Source organism: Anolis carolinensis, chromosome 3 (genome assembly GCF_035594765.1).
Source record: "Anolis carolinensis isolate JA03-04 chromosome 3, rAnoCar3.1.pri, whole genome shotgun sequence".
Classification (NCBI taxonomy): domain Eukaryota; kingdom Metazoa; phylum Chordata; class Lepidosauria; order Squamata; family Dactyloidae; genus Anolis; species Anolis carolinensis.
Window position 1 is genome coordinate 186,144,799 of NC_085843.1, and position 24,128 is coordinate 186,168,926.

The 24,128-nt window shown below is 40.5% G+C and overlaps 1 protein-coding gene across 1 annotated transcript in view; it reads left to right on the top strand.

Annotated features, from left to right (window-relative positions):
• Nucleotides 1-24,128, top strand: part of LOC100566815 (transmembrane protein 150A) — a 46,412-nt gene that overhangs the window by 11,024 nt on the left and 11,260 nt on the right. The window contains exons 2-3 of the mRNA XM_008114228.3: nt 10,434-10,481; nt 22,564-22,632. Coding sequence (XP_008112435.1) covers nt 10,434-10,481; nt 22,564-22,632 — 117 coding nt within the window. The remainder of the gene's footprint in view (nt 1-10,433; nt 10,482-22,563; nt 22,633-24,128) is intronic.

The following is a 24,128-nucleotide window of genomic DNA, read 5'->3' on the forward strand; positions in this document are numbered from 1 at the left end:
TTCAGCAAGTAAAATGCTTTCTGGCTTCTAGCAGGGGAAAACAACTGTCAACCTTAGCTTGTAGCTAAATAGACTCTTTATGCAGCCTGAAAGTATCATCCACAAATTCTTGGCATACAATATATTTACTTTTGGGGAGGCACATCTGTGCAGTTTTAGAAAGATTTTTGTTTGGGCCTTCATGGAAGGGGAAGAAAATATTTTGTACTTTGGTTAGAAGTCACAAAATTAATATTGTATAAAATTAAATATGTGTAGCTTAGAATAGTATTTATGATACTTTGCTACAATGTGAATGTCTCTTTACAGAGAGGCTTTAACTGGATTGAACAACAGGGTTATGGATTCAATTTTAAGAGCAGGGTTATGGATTCAATTTTAAGAATCAAAAATAATTCGATGTCTTTGGAAGTCCAGCATTACATTTTTTTATCCCCTTCATGACCGCAGTTCTAAATCATAATCAAATTATGCTTTAGCCAAATTAGCCATTTGTAGATTATTAATTAATTGTTCAGTCATAGCTAATTGCTATACCTTATTATTTTGGGCTCGCACAGTTATCCCATTTAAATCTCATGTTTAAGAATTGAGTAATTTTGAACAAATAACCCATTATGAGCTAGCCTTGCATTGCTTTATTGAAAGGGGCACGGGAAGGCCAAATCTAACATCTTCAGAAGTATGGGTCAATGATGTTATTTATGCCGAGAGAAAACTTTATTCAAGAATTAACATGTTTTGCTGCAGAGTTGCCTTAGATGTTCAAAGGAACCTCTAATTTTCATATACTTGTCAGCAAAGGTCAGGCAAGAGAAGGAACAATGTATGAGTGTCACACTGGAGTCAAAAAATGTTTTGTGCCAGGAGTGACTTGAGAAACTGCAAGTCACTTCTGGTGCAAGAGAATTGGCTGTCTGCAAGGATGTTGCCCAAGGGACGCCCAGATGTTTTTTCCATCCTTGTGGAAGGCTTCTCTCATATTCTTGCATGGAGCTGGAGCTGATAGAGAGAGCTCATCCACGCTCTCCCCGGGTTGGATTCGAACCGGCAACCTTTAGCTCATCAGTCCTGCTGGCACAAGGGTTAACCCACTGTGCCATTGGGGGCTCCTGGAGTCAAATGCCATCAAAATATATAAATGTGGGGCTTGTTTCCAAAAGATACCAAATTCTTCTGATTTTACAGGAATAAAACTTAATAGGTACTGTGTACATTTTTACAGGAATACATTTTACAGGAATAAAAAAAACTTGCTGATGATACCATTCTTTTGCTATAAAATGCAATTTTAAGCCCTGTATGGAAGTGATTTGATATATTTTGATCTACAGTGTTCCTTCACTTATCGCGGGGGTTACGTTCTAGGACCACCCGTGATAAATGAAAATCCGCAAAGTACGGAAGCTGTTATTATTTTAATATTTAATATTTATTCATTTACTCCATTGCCGCTTCTCTTCAGGGCTGCCTCCTTGCTTCGTGCCTGGTGTGTTCTTCTGGCTGCCTCTGCTCCTGCAGCCAGGGAAAAAGGAACACTGCTCCCCCCGGTCAGTGAGCGAGCAAGCGAGGGAGGGTGGGTGAGAGAGTGAGGGCGGGCGGCAGGAGCCTGGAAGAGGCAGCCAGGCGCTTCTGCTGCTGCTCCAGCCAGGTCATGCTGGAAATGTGGAGGATTTGGAAGAGAGGGCGGGACTCGTGGAGGACTCCGCCCCCTCTTCCAAGTCCTCTACATTTCCAGCGAGACCCAGCTGGAGTGGCAGCATAAGCTCCTGGCCACCTCTTCCAGGCCCCTTCCGCCCGCCCTCACTCTCTCATTCTCTCACCCACCCTCCCTCCCTCGCTCGTTTACTGACCGGGTGGAGCGGCGTTCCTTTTTCCCTGGCTGCAGGAGCAGAGGCAGCCAGAGGTACATGCCAGGCACGAAGCAAGGAGGCAGCCTTGAGGAGAAGCAGCAATGGGGTAAATAAATAAATAATTTCCCCGCGAAAGAGCGAGTCCACGATAAGCGAACCACAAAGTAGCTAGGGAACACTGTATACACAATATTCTACTCCTAGCCAACAATGTGATGCCACCTATAGCTCATTTTTCCTTTCCTTTTTGATTTGATACATTTTGGATACAAAATGTCTGTAGATAGATATTTTCTCTCTTATTGAAGCAAAACAGGCCTAAAAGGGAACTTGCCCAACATATTACTATTGCCTTTTGATTTATCTATGAAACACATTATCTGGATCCATCTCAATCTGGTTTCAAGCCAGGTTACAGAACTGAAACAGCATTGGTCGCCTTGGTGGATGATGTACAAAGAGAGCTAGACAGGGGGAGTGTGTCCCTGCTGGTTCTCCTGGACCGCTCAACGGCTTTTGATACCATCAACCATGGTATCCTTCTGCGCTGTCTCTCTGGAATGGGGCTTGAGGGCACTGTTTTGCAGTGGCTCCGGTCCTTCCTGGAGGGCTGTACCAAGATGGTGGAGCTGGGGGACTCCTGTTCGACTCCCTGACCTGTGGCCTGTGGGGTCCCGCAGGGTTCAATTCTGTCCCCCATGCTGTTTAACATTTAAATGAAACCACAGGGAGAGATCATCTGGAGTTTTGGAGTTCGGTGTCAAATTTACACAGATGACACCCAGCTCTATTACTCCTTTCCACCAAAAGCCAAGGATGCTGTTCTGATCTTGAACTGGTGCCTGTCATCAGTGATGGACTGGGTGAGGGTCAACAAGCTGAAACTAAATCCAGACAAGACAGAGGTACTTCTGGTCAGTCGGAAGGCAAAACAGGGTATCCTGTGATAGGCGGGGTCGCACTCCCCCTGAAGACACAGGTGCACAGCTGGGGGGGGGGGGGGTAATCCTGGACTCATCCTGACCCTGGAACCTCAGGTGTGGGCAGTGGCTAGGAATGCTTTTGCACAGTTAAAATTTCTGTGCCAGTTGCGCCCGTACCTTGAGATGTCTGACTTGCCCATGGTAATCCACGCCTTGATCACATCCCATTTGAATTACTGCAACACTCTCTACATGGGGCTACCTTTGAAGATAGTTCAGGAGCTTCAGCTAGTTCAGCAATCAGCAGCCAGGTTACAGAGAGAGAACCACTCCCATATTATGGTAGCTCATCTGGCTGCTGGTCTGCTTCCAGGCTAAATACAAAGTGATGGTTGTTACCTATAAAGCCCTAAACGGTTCGGGTCCAGGCTGTCTGTCAAATCGCATCTCCCTATACAGACCACCTCGCACACTGTGGTCAGCGGAGGCCCTGCTCTCAGTCACACCCTCGTCCCAAGTATGGTTGGTGGGAATGAGAGAGGTGGCCTTCTGTGATCGCTCCCTGTCTCTGGAATCCCTTCCCAAAGAAATAAAAATGGCCCACACCCACCTCGCTTTTAAAAATCTTTTGAAAATGCACTTATGTACTTTAGCATATGGAGAAGAGGAGGACTAGCACACCTTAAGGCAATTTCATTGGAACGCTGGCAAATCTACTTATATTTTATGAGCTGCTGTGATACATTTTAAATCAGTACGGATATGTTAGGCACTTTTTTGTATTTTATTGTTTTAACTTTTTGGGGCACATGTGTCTCTGTGTTATGTTTCATTTAAATATTAGTATTTCTGTCTCAAGTTGAGTCTATTGATATTCTGCATTGTTTTGATTTGGTGTTTTTAGTGACTATGGCATTGAATGCTTGACTTTTTGTATGTAAACCGCTCTGAGTCTCCTTGGGGAGAGAGGATGGTATATAAATAAAGTATTTATTATTTATTTATCAAAATGAAAATCTCTGTCAATTTCTGATATTCTTCTGAGACTCTCAATCAACCAGACTGCTGTATATATGGGAAACAAATTCCTTCACTTACCCCTTTATCATATTTAATGGAGTTTCAAATAGGATAAGCTCTTATAAGGCTTGGTTTTTAGTATCTGGTTGCCTGATACAACCACCAGCCTGACACCATGTAAATCTACTTTTGTTTAAATCCTTAAGTTGGCTGTTCCACAGATCCTATAGGACTGGCTAGTTTCAATATAAACATCTCACACCAGGCCTACTTTATAAGAGTGTTTTATATTGATTTTTTTTCTGAATGAAATTCTAGATAGCAATTTAATGAGAAAAGGGAGGAATTTTGTTTCTTTCACCTCAAGACCAACTGGGAGGTTCTGTTTCTGGTCCCAGTAACTCTGAAGACAATAAGAGTGAGCATCTCGGCCAGCACCATACATCTCTCTGGATCTCTCAGTAATTTATATTAATTACTCATTCAAGCCACATCAAGTCGCTGAATAGCTTTAAATAAAACAACTTATAATAAAGCAGGATAACATTCAACATTGCTAGAAAACGAATATGCAGATGGAGGTTTAAGATCTAATGGGTTCAATAATGTATTTTAGGATGGTAGGTCACTGCTGAGGGAGTTCACTCACCAGTGTAAGCGTAAACGGTTTTGAGCCTTCATATGTTTTGAGCCTGTGATTCCTTACCATTGACTTTTGTGAATAAGATTGGTGGGAGTAGTAGTACAACAATACCTGAAGCCCATGATTGCCAAATCCTGCTCTTGTGGCTTCAATTTAGTCAGAAGTTTATGGTTTTTGGTATATATATATATATTCAAACTATGGTTGCTTTGCATCTGAATATTTAAAAGATAGAGGACATGGAGTAACAACATTTTTTGTTAGAAGCTTTGTTCGCTAGGGACATTTATAGACGTCACTGTGGACTAGTGGCGATTTATTTTTAGTCTGGAATAAGAACCAAAATCTCAGGCCCCATCTGCCATATAATCCAGTTTCTAAATTCAGATTATCTCATTTGAACTGGATTATATGTCAGTGTAGACCCATAATCCAGTTCAAGCAGATAATTTGGATTCAGAAACTGGATTATATAGCAGTATAGATCCAGCCTCAAAGTCTTTTTTAGTTCCAGTTCAGTTCATTTATTGGGATCAATTATGTGCCACAAAATATTCACAACATGCATGCTAAAAAAACATTATTTTCCAATGTTAGCTGTGATCTACTGTTTATACAGGCAGTCTCTGTGTTACAGATATGATAGGTTCTGTAGGTTTGTTTTTAAAATGAAATTGTATGTAAGTCAGAACATGTACATTTTAAAGTGTAATTCCAGCCAAAAATATATAGCATAACATAGAAAAGAATTAACACTTCTGTGGTTTATTTGTTTTTTATCAAAAGCATTGCATAAATAAATAGGTTTAAAACTGATAAAATAAAGGGATCACAAGCAGCTAAATAGTTTTAGACCAAAAACGGCCAACAGTGACTTCATTGTCTGTAGCTTTACACAGTTATTCCTCTGTGCATGAGGCAGGGCGTTGTGGGCAAGTATACAGATGGTGAGTTGTTTGTTCTGCTTCACAGTCGCACAAGGTGGAGGATTCTTCTAGGTAGCGCCATTTTGCTAGATTGTCTTTTGATCTGCCCACTCCGCTTCTGAGCCTGTTCAGGGACTTCTAAGTTGCCCATTCTTGGTTTGCTCCTGGAGGAAGACCCCCATGGGAGGCCATCCAGTTGGAATTGCCTGATTTTGGTGTCCACGGGGATATTCTTGCTGATGCTGGGGAAGCATTTAGAGGAGTGGTGATTCTCATAAAACTTTTCCTTGATTTAAGTCTGCTGGGAGGAGGCTGATAGCCATACAGTGGGTGGCTTTCGCGGTGTTCAACCTTATTTCTCTCGCACTTGGCAACAACTTCCCATCACATATCAGGGGGGGGGCAGTGCCAACTAGCTTATAGAGTTTATCAACAGCTGTAGGTTTAAGATATCCTGCGATTATTCTAGATGTCTCATTCAGTGCTATATTCACCTGCTTCGCGTGGACGCATTTATGCCAGACAGTGCAGGCATACTCAGCAGTGCTTGTTTTACTCCGTGCCTCTGTTCAGAAGATTTTACCTCACTTTCTGTCCCTGTGATAATTGGATTTTGAAAAATTTGGCTTGTTGCGGAAACAAGGATTAGTGAGAAAGCTTTAGTTGAAATACCTTTTCCCCGTGATAACTCTCTCAGGAGTGATTTTCCCTTCCTAGGGGTAGATGTCTTTCACTTCCTGTTGTCCCAACCTGTACTTAACCATGAGTCATATGTAAGTTGGATATCTGTAATTTGGGACTGTCTGTATAACAAATCCATGAGGCCTTACTGAAATTAAAAAAACATTGTTTAGATTGTAAGCTTCACTCTAATATAGTATGCACGTTGATGCTGTTGTTGCTTGATGACATCATGTACGATGTCACCTTTGATTTCTGGTCACACTCTGATGTAGAGGCCTCCTTGATAAACTACCATTAGCAGCCCTATTCAGATCCTGCAGACCCAGGGCTGTGGCTTCCTTGATTGAATCCATCCACCTGCAGGGTACTTTCCCTCTTTCTCTGATGCCTTCCATTTTTCTGGGAACTTTTCCAATGAGTCATGATAATGAAATAGTCTTTTCCAATGAGTCATCATAAATAATAAAATTTGAATGATGTTATTACAGTGTTGCAAATGGCTGAATATATATCATGGATCCAAGAGTTGGAAATTTGTATGCTGAAATTTGTGTGGAAAACTTGCATTTGTGCAAGATAGATAGGCAGGCAGATAGACAGCTACATGTGGGCTTTGTTTTGGAAGCACAGACAATCAGTCTTGTGCCAACTGTTAAAGCCGCAGCAATGGTAAGGATGTTTTATTGACTTTTCTGGAGGGTGTAGGTTGCGACAGGAAAGGTACACATTTCCACCATGGGCTGGTGGTTTTAGTGGTTGGAGCAACTTGCAGTTAGAGGTAGACCAGCTCTTGATTCCTAGGAGTCTTCTGTGCTAACAAAACATGTGAAAGCTATTTACAGAACTATAGAAATATGTGATTCCCACTTAATTATTTATACATACCTTAAATAAAACATTTGTCTTGTCCTTCAACCAAAGTTCATGCCGGATTGCAGAAACTCAAAAAAGCAATATGCAGTATGTGAAAGAATGAAATAAGTCTTGTTAATGTCTACAGCAATGGTTCCCAACCTTTGGTCCTCCAGATGTTTTGGACTTCAGCTCCCACAATGCTAGCAGCTGGTAAACTGCCTGAGATTTCTGGGAGTTGAAGTCCAAAACAACTGGAGGACACGTTGGGAACCACAGGTCTATAGCAAGGAGAAGTTACCCAATAGTTGGACATTTTTGTTTGATGCACAGAATTGTGCCTACAGTTCAGTTGTGAATGGAGATGAATGTTCTCAGTCAGGGAGTGTCTGCCGGACCCTACTGAAATACTGCTCTTGGCTGTACAGTCTGCTGTGCCTGTAGTTGTGAAATTCCTACTTTATAAAGGTTTTGGAATTGAATCCAAGGTGGCTGGTACTCAATAGTGCAAAGACAGCATCCACTTTTTTTTTTTTACTTAGCACAATATTTTCATTCTGCCCTAAGAAAAACTATCTCAGGTACAAATAGCAAAGCAACAATTTAAAAATAATTTATTTTAAATAGTCTAAATTCCACAGAAAGGGGAAATTGTGGCACATGGAATTTAAGATTATGCCTTTAATCCCAGAGATACAGTTGAAAGAGGATGAGATAAAAATTGTAGCATCTTCAGAGCAGTAAAGTGGACTTTTAAACCTCAAGCAAGTAGCAATCCTTTCTATGGAAAGGGGAACCAGGAGAGTACCAGCAAACCACCCCCCCCCCCCCACACACACACTTTCACAAAGACACCATGAGTGTGTAACAGAGATGGGCAGGCATTGGGGAGGGAGTGGGAATCTTAACAATCAAAGTGAAAAACAACTTATTCACAACTTGTACCACAGAAACTCAAAGGACAAACACTTTATTTTTCCCCACAATTCAGTGCTCAGGAAGAAAAAGTGAGGCATGTTTGTCAATGTTAGGATCAGCAGTGCTAAAGAAAGACTGGTACAGGGTATTAAAAATGACCAAATCCCAAACAGTTAAAAAAAACAAACTAGAGTCCTCTCAATACAAACAACAACAAAAAATTAAACCTGTCTTTTCCATTTCCCCAGATTTTATTCACTTTCTCACTGGTACTTGTCTGCTATGCTGGCATCTCCTTTGGTACTTAGGCCACTCATCCATTCATAACATTTACTGTTCCTCTATTATTATTTTTTTGTGTCAGGAGCAACCGGAGTTGCTTCTGGAGTGAGAGAATTGGCTGTCTGCAAGGACGTTGTCCAGGGGACGCCCGGATGTTTTGATGTTTTACCATCCTTGTGGGAGGCTTCTCTCATGTCCCCGCATGGAGCTGGAGCTGAAAGAGGGAGCTCATCGGCGCTCTCCCCGGGTGGGATTCGAACCTGGCCGCTTTCAGATCAGCAACCCAACCTTCAAGTCACGAGGCTTTTATCCCCTAGGCCACTGGAGGCTCCTTCTCTATGAGAGCAGCAAATGGCATTTACAGAGAGGGTAAACCAGGATCACCTGCCCTGGAGCTGGGTGTCATGGCCATCTTGGATAGTAAGGGCAAGGAGTTTCCAGAACGGCCAGCAAGAAGAAGGAGGTCAGCAGCTTCCAGCAGTCTGCTACGCTTAGTTCAGCCACTGTCGAAGATGAGCCCCTAGTTGAAGCAAAAACTCCACAACAGTCTGTGCAGACCCCTGTAGGTGATGCCAAAGCAACACATCTGCGCAAGATACAGAGAGGTTAAACATACCCACATCTCTAGAGCATTGATTAGAGCAGTGGTTCTCAACCTGGGGTCCCCAGATGTTTTTGGCCCTCAACTCCCAGAAATCCTAACAGTTGATAAACTGGCTGAGATTTCTGGGAGTTGTAGGCCAAAAACATCTGGGGACCCCAGGTTGAGAACCACTGGGTTAGAGTATCAGGGCTTTGCTAGATTTGTAGATTTGCTGAAAATCACTTGTTAATCAAGCAGCAGTTGAGATCTTGAGATATAAAGCTCTCAGTGCTGAGGCTCTCTCACTGCAGACAACATCATATTCTGGTTTGAGTCCAATGGTGATTTGGTCTTGATCTAGGACCCGATTCTGCTGCTTCCCAATTTGTTACCAAAGAACTTCTGACTTCAATTTCTGGAACTCTAAATCTTATACTTCATGTTTCTGACTGTGGCCAGGACTTCTGCATATTCTGCTGTTTTCCAAGGATCTTGTATTCAGCATTTCTGACATTGGACTGTTGACGTTGGCTAGCTTACCCTCTTCAGTGTATTTTTTTGGATTTAGGTCATGTTTATGACACTGGATATGTTCCCTGTTGCCCACATTCCCAAGATCCCATATAGATGGATTCTAACTATGCATGATGGAGCTACTGGCCTCATGTGCCCAATCAGGCCCAATATAATTTTTCCAAAAGTTGTGAAAACACATTGTGTAGATGAATTATTAACAAGATTGCTAACAAAAACAACTGTCATTCAAAGGGAGGATAGGTAGGAGGAAGATAGAAGCCTAAATACAGTCTAAGCCTCAGAGAAATGGTTTTATGCCCTTTGAGATGATCCAAGTGAAATGCTCAGGTCTAGCTTAGATAGCCTCCCTACAGCCAACCAGGCTCCGTTTGATTGACAATTTGACTGCCTTGTCTTTGGAAGTTCATGAAATCAAGCAGGCTCCTGGGAGAAAGCCACTGCCACCTCCAAAGATGGTTCATCTCCTCCAATTTCCTCCTCCAAAATGTACCACACACACTCTTGGGTAGGGCTTGATTCACATGAGCCTCCCTCAGATCTCCAGTCCTCTGGTTGTCCTTTGGGAAGCAGGGATGCACATATATGCACAGTGCTTTCTGCTGACTCTTCTGGTGCCAGATCATGCCCTGCAGTGGAATAGCTAGACGCTGTACAGCAATCTGCTCCTTTTTCACATGCACAGCCTCTCTGCTTCAACTGGAAAACTGCCACTCACTTAAGTCTTGGCTAGCTAGTAGTGAACCAATGTCATTAGCAACAAATCACAAAAAGGAAACACACATTTGAGCAGAGTATCCATGCTGTTTGGAATTTTTTACATGGGATGCAGGTAGAGTCCCCTGTCTACACTCGATGGTTCCCTACTTCTGGATGTAATGGGACCTGGTTGTTAACAGATAGAAATATTATGAATTAATTTAATACAAATTCAGAAATATCAGTCAGTAGTAGTGCATTGTGCGGAATAGCTAAATTCCGCTTCGCTGTGCAGCTTGCCTGCCTACTTACCTATTGAAAAGTGGGCAAGCGAGACTGAAAACACTGATTTGCTATAAGTTATACCATGAATCCATGGTTGGAAATGTAAACAAGATTTTCTCTATTGTGTTCTGTTAATGGTGGCCTGAGTTATTTGATGCAGAGAATTGGGAGACATGTCTTGGGTGTTTGAGGATACCAAATGTAACCACATTTGTCTTTTAATTCCCACAGATATGGCATGGCACTCTACAACAATCACATCTGCCCAGTTCACAACTGGTAAGAGTTTCTTTACTATTATTGTTGGTGGTGAATATGTGAGCTGGTTTTTCTGTGCCCATTTCATCATATCTCAATTGCCTTTTAACCAGTGCTGGAGAGAAGATTTATATCTGGCATTAAAATATATAAAACAGGGAGATTTATTTAGACTCAGAACTAAGTAAGGAGCTGTGCTTTTTGTTTAGTCTCTTTCAAATCAAATTTGGCTGCCCAGATGTCACAAGATATTATTTAACCAAAAGGACTTTAACTGTGAAAGCTGGATGCTGTGCAAGTCTGTAATTACCAGAACCACAAGTATGGTTTGTGCAGTCAGCTATTTACCATGTAGAGCAGTGGTTCTCAACCTGGGGTCCCCAGATGTTTTTGGTCTTCAACTCCCAGAAATCATAACAATTGGTAAACTGGCTGGGATTTCTGGGAGTTGTAGGCCAAAAACATCTGGGGACCCCCAGGTTGAGAACCACTGTTGTAGAGTATTGCCTTTTTTGTTTTTAAACCAAGAAGGTAGCCTTCATTTTCTGCAAACCACCTCTCTCTCCAGCCAATCCACAACCCTAGTTTAAAATTAACGTCATTCAATTTTCATGAACTTATAAATGTTTTAGCTTGTGATATTTCACTAACAGAAACTACTGTCTGGATTGGTGATTCAAATGGAGGAGAAAGTGCATATGTTTTTTTAAAAAACGACAGGTTGTTTTTCACTGCTTTCCCTTTACCATCTTTGAGGTCTTTTTGGGTCCAGTGCATGACCTTCATGCACATATCTTACAAGTCAAGTACCATCCAACTATAGGATCTTGGTGTTTAGAGACAATACGCCCCTCTTTCGCAGGCATGCTTATGGCCTACTGTGGACCACACTGCTTTTTGTGTTTGTGGCCATGGAGAGTTGTATCTACTGTACATCCGTCTGCCTAAGGGAATGCAAGGACTGTGCAGACATGAGTAGATTAGAGAGTGAGAACCAGGGAGTTGTCCCTGCCAAAATTGAATCAGGAGACCACATGGAAGTAGGGGAAGGGGAATATGCCCAACAAACAGGAGGAGGTGTATTCCTTGGCATCAAGTTGAAGGAAAATAAATAAATACAGCCTCAAGTTTTAGCCAATACCCCATTGTTCTCTTTTCTTATATTACTGTAACCTGCTCGGCCGCCCACATCCTTCTTTCATGAATTCTTTGAAGCCCAAAATGGCTGGATTCAATATTGGCTGTTTGGGGACTGTAGTCCAAATGGTATCCTTAGGCCCCATCTACATTACCATATAAAATACAGATTATCTGCTTTGAACTGGATTATATGATAATGTATAATATTATATCTGTCAGGGGTGCTATGAATGCGATTTCCTGCTTCTTGGCAGGGAGTTGGACTGGATGGCCCATGAGGTCTCTTCCAACTCTACTATTCTATGATTCTAGACTCAGAATCCAGTTTAAAGATGATAATCTGTATTATCTGCTTTGATAATCTGGATTATATGGCAGTGTAATTCCAGCCTCACAGAAGATGAGTGACAACAAAAGCAGAATTGGGTGAATGACTTTTTTTAGCATCAGGTCATTGCAAGGTTTGTAAAATCTGTTTATCATCAAATCAAGATAGTTTGTCTTATCAGTAGAAAAGTTAGAATTGAAAAGCTGGTTTGTAAGGAGTGTAATCTGAGCAGACTTTGATAAAACTATTTGTTCTTTGTTGTCTGCTGTCTTCTGCTTTGTTGAGTGCTATCACCAGTTCTTTTATAGCAGCTATGAAATGTTGTATTTGGAATTGTATTTGTAGCTAGTCAAAATGCAAATGTTTCTTTTAGACAGTTTAGTTATTAAAAAACCAAAATAATGTCGCAAAGATGTTGCAAAGATGTGCACATACTATGTTATCACACCATAACAGACTGCTTTAAAAGAGGCAGCCTGCATTTCTGCTGCCTGCAGAATTCTGGGAAATGTAGTTTAGGACGGGTTTTTTTGAATTCTCAGCTACAGAGGTCTTTGCTTTCCTAGACTACATTTCCCAGAATTTTGCAGGCGGCAGAAATGTGGGGCTGCCTGCTTTAAAGCCATGGTGTGATAACCTGTTAGGGCCTGACAAACATTTGCTAAAGTATTTGGTCTAAAAGATAAGGCAAACTAAGAGGGAGAAGCTGAAAAAGAAAGATCTTACCTGGTTTTTGGACTTTGTCCTGATTAACAATCAGATCTATGTCTATTTTGATATCTTCTTTGCTGCATTTATTTAGTTCACGATTGATGCCAGTAACACTGAGTGGCATTTTGGAAACATTTTAAAACTACTGTCATAGCTTTTGCCTTTTGCCAACCCAAGTGCATTTTTTGATAGACTATTAAGAATAAATGTAAAAACCAGTAAAACTGTAGGATAAGCACTGGATTTTTTCTATATTTATTTCATGTTATTCTGCAATCCATTTACTTTACAGATTGCAGAATCTGTAAAATAGACATATGGAAATAAAGATTAGTGGAACATCTATAATGTCTGAAACTCGGACTTCCGGTGGGCTGACATGGCGGCAGGACGGGTCTATTGAGAGCTCTCGATAGATCAACGTTCCAGCGGTTGGGTAGAGCATCGGCTCCCCTCTTCTTGTGGATCGATACAAGAAGGGACGCAAGGCCCCAACACCCCGTCGAGCCGACCCTCCGAATTCTGTCGGGGGGGAACGGATCCGGGTTGTTGTTGTTGGGGAGCGCGAACCGCGGGGACGGCAGCGGGCGGTAAGCCGGCACAAACTGCCGACCTAGCCCCTTTTTAACTATTTGAGAAGACAGAAGAAACCGAAGGCAAGGAAGGGCAAGGAAACGTAAGTTTCAAACAAACTCCCCTTCCTGCTAGCACGATAAAGTAGACAAATATTTAAAATTAATTTGCAAGACAACTCAAAGCAACAATCCAACAGTGCTAATCTAAGAGAGACGAAGGAGCGAGGGAGTACAAACCTCGGAGCGCGTCCGGCCGATGGTGCCAAACGGGGTGCCTCCCTCAAGGAGACACCTCTAAGATGCCCGGCAGCGGCGCGCACTAAGGTGCTGCTCCCCGATTCACCTCCCCGATTCACCTCAGGGAAAGGAGCAAATCCACCCTCACTCCACAAACCCGGCTATCCCCTCGGAATCCCGTGGAGACACGACGGTTACTAAAGAGCCACTTTCCGTGTTTATATAGCCAAACAACAAAGTTACAAAACTATTCCCTATCTGCCTTAAGAAGGGCTGAACTGTCGTTTTGAGTGCTTAGCTAAACGGGGCGATTTGGATGAGAATATAGAGAAGAAGCGAGGAACTCTCAGGGAAAAACGCTCCAAACGTATATAATACATTTAGCCATGTGTTAAGACTCGAACGCGGAGGAGAGACTGCTTAGAAGGACACTGACACAAACCAGAAAGGTGTCGCCACAAAATAATCAGATTCCTACGACCTTGACATAAATTGTTTTGACTACCTTACCCTCCTCCTTATCTGAGTGCCAGTGAGGAAACAGCGGAACTCTCGCGGGACCAAAGGGGGCGGAGAGTGGCGGCAACAAGCCGGAAACGGAACTTCATATCTTGCCCTGAGAAGGGAAAACTTCATCTGCCCAGGAAGTGCAACTGGTCCGGCACTTTCTAAATCCCGTTAAGGAAGAAAGAGGAGAAGATAAAGTCCAGCTAAGAAGGTAGGAAGACGAAGAAGAGGAATACTTGACTCAACCACAGGACAGCAGGAGGCGCTTGCAGATGCTATTTGGAAACCTGGTGACAAGCAGACTGTGCTAATAGTGACCTAAAAGACCCAAGTTTGTCTTTTTTTTTTTCTCCCTTTTCTTCGTTCTTCCATCCTTCCCTGCCTTTTAGTCTCCTCTTTCCCTACTTCTTTGCCCCTTTCTCCCTCCTACCTCTTCTGGCTTGCCCTCACCCTATCTCTTTTACACCTTTTTCTTCTTTTTACATCCTTTACTTCCTTGTCTTCTCCTTTTTTTTTTCCTAAATATCCACAGGACAAACTGTTCATCTAAAATAACTCAACCCACACCATGGCGGTCCATAAGACCAAATTTGTAAGGACATAAAAGACAACAGAGGATTTGGGAGAAGACCCTCTCAATCCGAGGAGGTCAATCTTAAAGATATCCTTCGAGAGATCCAGAAACTAGCAGAAAGACAAGAAGAACACCAACAACAATCACAAATGAAACTTGACCAACAAAATTTACAACAAAGAGAGCTCTATCAGGAAATGATGGACATGAAAAAAGAAATTAAAGAAGATATTGGACAGCTGAAAAAAGAAATGATTAAATCCCTCAAGGATATTAATGATCTGAAAATGGAAAATCAAAAGCTAACTAAGACTCAAACACAATTACAAAATAAATTAGAAAGACTAGAAGCCAAGAATGAAAAAATGGAGAAACTGCAGGAAAAAACGGAACAGCATGAAAAAGAATTTCAATTAAGATTCCGTAATATTCAAGAGGAAACCAATGAAGATATCAGACAAATCGTTATCAAACTACTAGCCAAGTTGCTATCCCAATCTGAAGAATTCATCGAATACGAGCTAGACAAGGTCTACAGAATACAAACGAATTTCTCAAGAAGAAACAAGGCCACGAGGGATGTGATTGTGCATTTTGTGAGGAAAAAAATACGCGATGAAGTATTGCTGAAAAACAATCGAAACCCATTAAACTACAAAGAAAGAAGGATTATAATACTAAAAGAATTCCCTCAACTAACCTTAATTAGAAGGAAAAAATACTTCTTCCTAACGGAGGAATTGAAAAGGCAAAAGATTAGATTCAGGTGGGAAAGAAACGAAGGCATTATGGTAACCCTGGAAGGAGAACAATACTGGCTCACATCTGAAGATAAAGCAAAAGACTTTTATAGAAAACACATACAAGGCAAAGTAAAACACTCTCCAGACACAACTCCGCCATCAACAAAAAAGAAAAAACCAAAAAAAGCAAGGCATCACTCTCCATCAGCTTTGAGCTCCAGGACAACCAAAACTCGGCCCGCCTCGGATATGTCGGATGTGGGGGGTGAAGACGAGGAAGAAGAAAAAAACGTAACAGAGGAAGAAATAATAACTGAAGAAGAAGAAATTACCAACAGAGAAAGTAATAAGAAGAAAGAAGCACACGATGAACTCGGACAGGAATGTATGTAAATTGGAACGCCAATTGAAATTCTACTCTAATAATATTAACGGAATTAATTTACCAAATAAAAGGAGAATTTTGTTCAATCAATTAATTAAAGGAAAGTATGATTTTGTGGCCTTACAAGAGACACACATTGCTCATAAACACGAGGCCCTGTTAATTAACAGAAAAATTGGAAAAGAATTCTGTTCCTCAGATCAAAAAAAAAAAAGGGTGTAGTGCTTTATGTTAACGAAAATATCCCAGCCACGTTAGAGTTTAAGGATAGTGAGGGAAGATATGTGGCAGTGCTAATACATCTAGACATGCAGAGAATACTCATCTGTAATATCTACGCTCCCAACGGCCCCCAGCGTCATTTTGTTAGCGAATTAAGAAAACAGATAATCAATTCGGACTTTGACCAATTGATTATATTAGGGGATTTCAATAGTATAATGGATATAAATTTAGATACAAGTAAAAAGATAAAAAATAAGAAACAGGCAAATTCGAGACTTATACCACAAAATTTCAAAAAATTAAAAGAGGAATTATACCTCCAAGACATCTGGCGGATTCACAATTTGGAAAGTAAGGACTATACCTTCTACTCCCACAGCCACAGGTCGTGGTCAAGAATCGACATGGTATGGCTGTCTAATTCTCTCTGTACTAAAGTAGACTATATTAATATCTTACCCAGAGATAAGTCAGACCACTGTCCAATAGAAATGCAGATAAATCAAAAAAAGACAATGAAAAAATGGAGACTGGATGATAATTTTCTTAAAAAAGAAGAAGATATAGATAATTGCAAAAAACTTACACAAGAATTTTTCAAAATTAATTGGATCCCTGAAACAAGTGACCACATTGTATGGGACACATTTAAGGATGTCCTAAGAGGTCACTTCATTCAACAAAAAGCGATAAGAAACAAATTGAAAAATCAAAAAATGAATGAACTTAGCAAGGAAATAACTTTAATAGAAAAAAAGCTAAAAGAGAGACCTCATGAAGAAGGACTAGCTAAACTTCTAATGGGACTGAAAAATAACAAAAGAAACTTGGAAATGGAACAAACAGCAAAGCAACTCAAATTCATCAAGCAGTATAGCTTTGAAAATGCAAATAAGCCAGGTGCTTGGCTAGCTCGGAAAATAAATAAAAAAGCGCAAAATCAACAGATAATCAAAATCAATAAAGAAGGAAAGACCTTGACAAGAGATGAAGATATAGTATTACAATTTCAAGACTTTTTTACGGTACTCTACCAAAAAAATGATATAGACCCAAACGAAATCTCACAATATCTGAGCAATCAAGGATTGCAAAAAATAACAGAGAGCCAAAGGGAATTACTAAACAAAGATATAACAGACGAAGAAATTAAAAAAGCTTTAAAACTGATGAGATCCAACTCGGCTCCTGGCCCAGATGGATTTACAACAATTTTCTATAAAATTCTGGCCGAAGAGATCACACCTTACCTAAAACAAATAATGAACTCAGCATTAAAAGAAAAAATAATCCCAGAATCTTGGAAACAAGCGGATATAATAGTAATACCAAAGAACAACACAAACAATTCGGACGTAAGAAATTTCAGGCCGATCTCACTATTAAACACGGATTACAAAATTTTTACCACAATTCTAGCAAATAGGTTTAAAACATTTCTGAATAATTGGATAGGAAATGAACAAAAAGGTTTCTTACCAAACAGGCACATGAAGGATAATGTCAGATGTGTACTTGATATCATTGAATATTACGAAACATTTCACCAAAAGGAAATCGCCCTAATAGCTACTGACGCTGAAAAAGCATTTGACAATTTAAATTGGGTTTTTTTTAAATTACTCGTAAAAGAATTGGACATGGGTTACTATTTTGCAAATGCTATCGAGGCGATTTATACCAAACAGGAAGCAAAACTATTAATTAACGGCCATCACTCAAAACTAATTCCAATTGAAAAAGGAACAAGACAGGGATGTCCCCTTTCTCCTCTGATCTTTATTTTTGCTTTAGAAATCTTGATCAGGAACATTCGGAAAGATGACCAGTTAAAAGGCACCAAAATAAGAAACCAAGAATACAAAATCCGTGCTTTCGCCGACGACATTATATGTTTCATTGAGGAACCACGTTCGCAGCTATCAAAATGGATCAATAAAATTGAAAGTTTTGGCCAGTTAGCAGGACTCTCAAATTGGTTTCAATGACTCCAGTACGATTTGGGATAAAATTATGCAATCAAAAAAGAAGACAATCTCCAGGATATACGATACATTACTAGAATGGTCAACCGAGACAGTAACAATTAAAAACTGCATGGTGAATTGGGCCAGAAACATAGGATATCCAATTATGCTAGACGACTGGGAACTAATATGGAACAAAAAGCTGAAGTATACATATGCAGCTGAACTGAAAGAGAATTGGCTAAAGGTCTTTCACCGCTGGTATATGACCCCAAAAAAACTAGGACAGATGTATAAATCCTACAATAATGCTTGCTGGAAATGCAAGATCCATGAAGGCTCTTTTTATCATATCTGGTGGTCCTGTGAAAAAGCAAAGAAATATTGGAAGATAATACATGAAGAGACACAAACCATATTAAATAGGAAATTCCCAATCAAACCAGAATACTACCTACTAGGAATAACAGATTCAGACACACAATTTGAAAAAAATGATGATATTTTATTCATGTACAGTTCAACAGCAGCAAGAATAGCATTTGCTAAAAAATGGAAATTGGCAGAAATCCCAACGAAGGAACTTTGGCTACAGAAACTAGCAGACATACAAGAAATGGATAAATTAACATTTTTACTGAAAGAATCCAGAGGAAAAAGTATCAAGGAAACAAATTGGGAAAAATTTAGAAACTACTTATCAAAGTAAAAACAAAAAGAATGACTATTACAACCTTACTAAACTTACTGATATGGAAGCAATTGGAAGACTCTTACCATACCCTCCCTCCATTTCCCCACCCTCTACCCCCCTCCCCTTCCTTTATTTTCCCAACTTCCTCACACCCTTCCCCACCCTTACCTCACCGATTCCCCCTTCCTTCCCCGATCCCCGCCCAGAATATCCCCCCCTTTCTTTTTAGCCTATGTAATTGAGAAATCTTTAATAAAAATTATTAAAAAATAAATATAATGTCTGAAACTCTTTCAGTAACAGGACCCTTCAACACAGCCATATAACCCAGAATATCAAGGCAGAAAATCCCACAATATCTGCTTTGAACTGGATTATCTGAATTCACACTGCCATATATTCCAGTTCAAAGCAGAAAATGTAGAATTTTATTCAGCTATGTGGAAGGGGCCTTGAAGAACAAAGTTTTCATCCCTATATCACCACTGTCATTACATTTTACCCCAGGAAACTGTACCCCAGAAAAAAGTTTATCCCAGTAATGTGGGGACAAAACTGGTAGATTTGAAAGGGCTCTGGGGAGTGGGGTGTTCCCTGGGTGGCACTCTGCATTATATACAGTTTTGAAAGTATCAATAAGCTCTTACAAAAAATGATTCCAAATTTCAGAAGGATTCCATTAATCTGTTTAAGGAAAAGCAGGCAGTTTGGGAGGAATTGGGGCTATTTGTGCCACAGCCTACCATTGGTGAATCACTCTTCAACCTTTCCAGATCTATGACAAAAAGAGAGGGTGGCAAATTGCACCCACAGAAGCTGTTGGGGGTGCCATTTACCATTTTAATGCCATTCCTTAGACCTATTTTTGATCAGATAAGCTCTTAACAATCAGGAAGGCACTGCCTGTGAGTGCTATCGTGTATCACATACTTATGACTGGGCATTCATCCATGTGAATCAAAACAGGGTTTTAATATAACCGAGGCCCTTTCTACACTGCCATATAAAATCCAGATTATCTGCTTTGAACTGTAGGGATTATATGTCAGTGTGGACTCAGATAATCCAGTTCAAAGCAGATAATGTGGATTTTCTGATTTGATAATCTGGATTATATGGCAGTTTAGAAGAGGCCTGAGATAAACTTGACCTCCCTAAATGTATCTCAGTTATGTTTAAGAATGCTATGGCTATGACATCAAAGCAAATATCCCCTGCAAATCATAGAATGCAATTTATATTTTCTCTGATCTGTTGATTGTAATAAATGCCATTCATTCAATTTATATCATTGAGTATATATGTCCAGGATATCAGACGTATACATCATCAGTCTTGATGAGGAAATTAGAAGAAAAAAACACCTCTCCCTGTCTGATATACTGGCTATTGCTGTCTGATCAAAAGACATTGGAAACAAGAGATGGCATCTGGAAATATAGGCTCTGTGTTTTAACACTACATATCTCTCAGACTGGAAGACAACTTGTGACATTTTTTTATTAATTGCAAATGCCACACTCTGCACTTTTGCCACAGAAATGCCACACTCTGCAAAAGAACTGCCAGTTTTGCTAAACCATACTTTAATTAATCTTAATCCAGCTAAAGAAGGCAGGAAGCAAAATCCTTTTTCTGCTCCCTTTATTTTCCATCAAAGCAAGTTGAACTCGATGTCCTATCTATTTCTTTGGCTGCAGAAAGATTATCTTGGACTATTCTTCTGCATACATTATGTTTGCAAATTAGGCACTCCTCTCTCTCAAGAGTTTTGTGGGTCAAATGTGGTCAGATTATGCCTTTTTATCATGCAGAAAATCAATAATACCTAATCTTTAAGGAGTGAAGATTTCTCCAGTAAAGGGCTAGGCTGACCTCCTTTCCAATGAATTCAGGGGGCAACTCTGTCTCAGTTTTCATAAGGCAAAAATATCCTTGCTATCTTTATAATGCAGTCAAGGATGCAATTATTCCAAAGGAGTTACAGGAGATGCAGGAAAGTGAGGCTGGGAATTGGCAGGATTTGATCCTTGGAAGCTGTTCTTGCAAACAACCAAGAAAAGGACTATCTTTGAAAGTTGGCTTCCGCTCAACCATCTGGGAAATATTTGATTCAAACTGGGAAATAAAATGTAAATACATGCAACAAAATACTTTATATTGTCTTAAAGGAAAGGAATGCACTAAGTTTCCAAACTACTTCTGTACACAAAGAAAATGATAAGACTGAATTGGGCCAAGGTCATTCTGGGGGAGGGAGGGGGAAAGGAAGTTGCCTGTGTTTGTTTGTTTACTTTTTATCTTTAAAAAAATCCCAGTGTGTAAACAAAGCAGAAGCCAGACTGGAGTTGGAGGGACACTGAATGTCAACCTGTGGTTTTTAGGGAGTACATGTTACTTAAATAATGCATTGTCAGAGGCTTTCATGGCTGGAATCACTAGGTTGTTGTAAGTTTTCTGGACTGTCTGGTGATGTTCCAGAAGTGTTACTCCTGACATTTCGCCCACATCTATGGCAGGAATCCTCAAAGGTTGTGAGGTCGGTTGGAAACTAGGCAAGTAATGTTTATAAATCTGTGGAATGTCCAGGATGGGAAAAAGAACTCTTGTCTGTTGAAAGCAAGTGTGTTTCAATTAATCACCTTGATTAGCACTGAAAGGCCTTGCAGCTTCAAAGCCTGGCTAATTCCCCCTTGAGGAAATCCTTTGTTGGGAGGTGTTAGCTGGCCCTGATTGTTTCATGTCTGGAATTCCCCTGTTTTTTGAATGTTGTTCTTTATTTACTGTTCTGATTTTAGAGTTTTTAAAATACTAGTAACCAGGTTTTGTTCATTTTCATGGTTTCCTTTTTTCTGTTGAAATTGCCCACTTGCTTGTGGATTTCAATAGCTTCTCTGTGTAGTCTAACATAGTGACTGTTAGAGTGGTCCAGCATTTCTGTGTTCTCAAATAATCTGCTATGTCCAGGTTGGTTTATCAAGTGCTCTGCTATGGCTGACTTCTCTGGTTGACTTAGTCTGCAGTGCCTTTCATGTTCCTTGATTTTTGTTTGGGCACTGAGTTTGGTAGTCCCTATGTACTCCCTATGTAGACTTGTCCACAGCTGCATGGTATACAGTAGACTCCTGCAGAGGTGAGTGGACCTTAAAAGATTAATTGCAACATTCACACCTGCCTCCTACAGACAAGAGTTCGTTCTCCCACCCTGGACATTCCACAGATATATAAACCCTCTTGCCTGATTTCCAACAGACCTCACAAGTTCTGAGGATGCCTGCCATAGATGTGGGTGAAATGTCAGGAGAGAGTTCTTCTGGAACATGCCCAGAAAAGTCACTTGGATCGTCCACTAACTGATGCTAATAGCAGCTCCCAATAGCATCAGTAGATTCAGGGCTGCAGATGAAGGGCAGTAACTATAAATATATGTATTGTATAACTATGACAAGGAGGGCTAAAATCTCAAATATTGGGCTAAAAATTCTGTGACTACAATAAGTTGGGATATAGTATGAACAATCATATTGTGAACATTGTTTATACAATTTTGGTTCATGAAGAATTTGCTGTGCCTCCTGGCTGGTTTAGAAGAATGGAGAGCATAACCAATGCCCAGATTTAATCAAGAGACAATGTAGGTAGCAGGTCCATTTCTGACCGTTGGGGCCACTCTTTGTATTCCTTCTCTTTGTATGAGCTCTCATTGGGCTCTGCTCATATTATTGTCTTTAAAGTAGATAGGGCATTAAGAAAGAGAAATATTTTCTGTACCTTTCCTCAGTTATTAATCAAAATGGGGAAATCAGAAGAAGACTAGGCCTTGGAAGGGCGGCTATGAAGTAACTAGTCAAGATCCTGTGCTCCTCATTTCTTTGGAAGTTGGGGCTGGTGTCTTCTATTTTGACAGGATGCTAACCATTTTAAGTGATCCTCTCTTTTAAGTGATCCAGTTTAAAGATTGTTTGTTTGGAGATCCAAGGCTTCATCAAAACCAATACTTTTCTTTTTACACGGCAGGATTTATAACCAGTCCTGTGAACTGAATATCCCTTTCTGCTGCACTCTGGATCATGTTCCTCTTGTCAGGTAAGGAATGCTGCATCTTCTGTTTGGGGGGAGGAGGAATGAGAGAAGGAGTTTGTGAACAACCTGAAGGGGCTTTTGTAGCTGGCCTGTTTCTTCCTTATCCCAGGTGGCATTTCTACAAATGTTCAGTTTATTGGGACTGAGTGTAATTTAGCAATGAATTCTCAAGCATGCCTTATCCTGTTATGGCTGTGTTAAAGGCAGAGAAAAAGCCATTGGTGACAAACAAAAATCTAAAGGCTGCTGGCTTATTTAGTTTGAAAAAAAACACAACAACAACAAATCATAGATCTGGAAGAGACCACAAGAGCTATCCAATCCAACCCTCTGTCATACAGGAACACACAATCAAAGCACTCCTGACAGGTGAACATCCTGCCTCTGCTTAAAAACCTCCAGAGAAGGGGGAGACTCTACCACCCTCAGAGGCAGCAGATTCCACTGCCAAACAGCTCTTACCATCAGAATGTTTTTTTTAATGTTTAGGTGGAATCTCATTTCCAGTAACTTGAATCCATTGTTCCGTTGTGCCCTGGAGCAGCAGGAAAAAAGGTTGCCTCCTCCTCAATGTGACATCCTTTCCATTATTTAAACTTCGCTGTCATGTTCCCTCTGTCTTCTTTTCTCCAAGTTAAACATATACAACTCCTTAACCTGCTCCTCACAGGGCTTAGCTTCCAAACTTTTGATGGTTTCAGTTGCCCTTCTCAGGACACGTTCTGGCTTGTCAGTATCTTTCTTGAACTGTGTTGCCCAGAACTGGACATAGTATTCCAGGTGAGGTCTGGCCAAAGCAGAATAGAGTGGGGCTGCGACTTCCCTCAGTCTAGATATTATTCTCCTCTTGTTGTATCCTATAATCACATTTGGTTTTTTAGCTGCTGTATTACACTGTTGACTTATTTTCAGCTTATGGTCTACTAAGATTCCTAAATCTGTTTAACGTGTATTGTTTTCAAGCCATGTGTCACTCAACCTATATCTGTGCATTTTGTTTTTATTGCCTAAGTGTACTACTGTATAATTATCTCGATTGAAATTCGTTTTTCTTAGTTTTGGCCCAGCTAACTTAGGGCACTTCCAGACAGTGCCAAAATTCGAGTTTTAAATCTAGGACAAAAAATCCCAGCAGCAGGTCCACACAGAGAGCTTCAATTCCAGGAAATGGTCCCTCGCCATCCTCAGCCTTCCTTTGTAGCAGATCAAAATAGAGGGCGGACGGGGACATTGGGCAGAAGTTTTTTTTAAATATCACTATGTTGCACGCTGGATCTCATATGCACACATGCAAATATCTTAATGTAAACACAGGCAGATTCGTATGTGCGCATATGAGGTCCAGCACATAACGGAGATAATAAAAAAAACTTCTGTCAGATCTCTCTCTTCACCCAATTATTAATTCAAGCTCAGTTTAATATTATAAAGTTTAAAAGAGTTTCAGAGAGTTCTAGTTGCTTTCTAAGTATGCTTCCCTTCAGCTACCTGTGTATCCG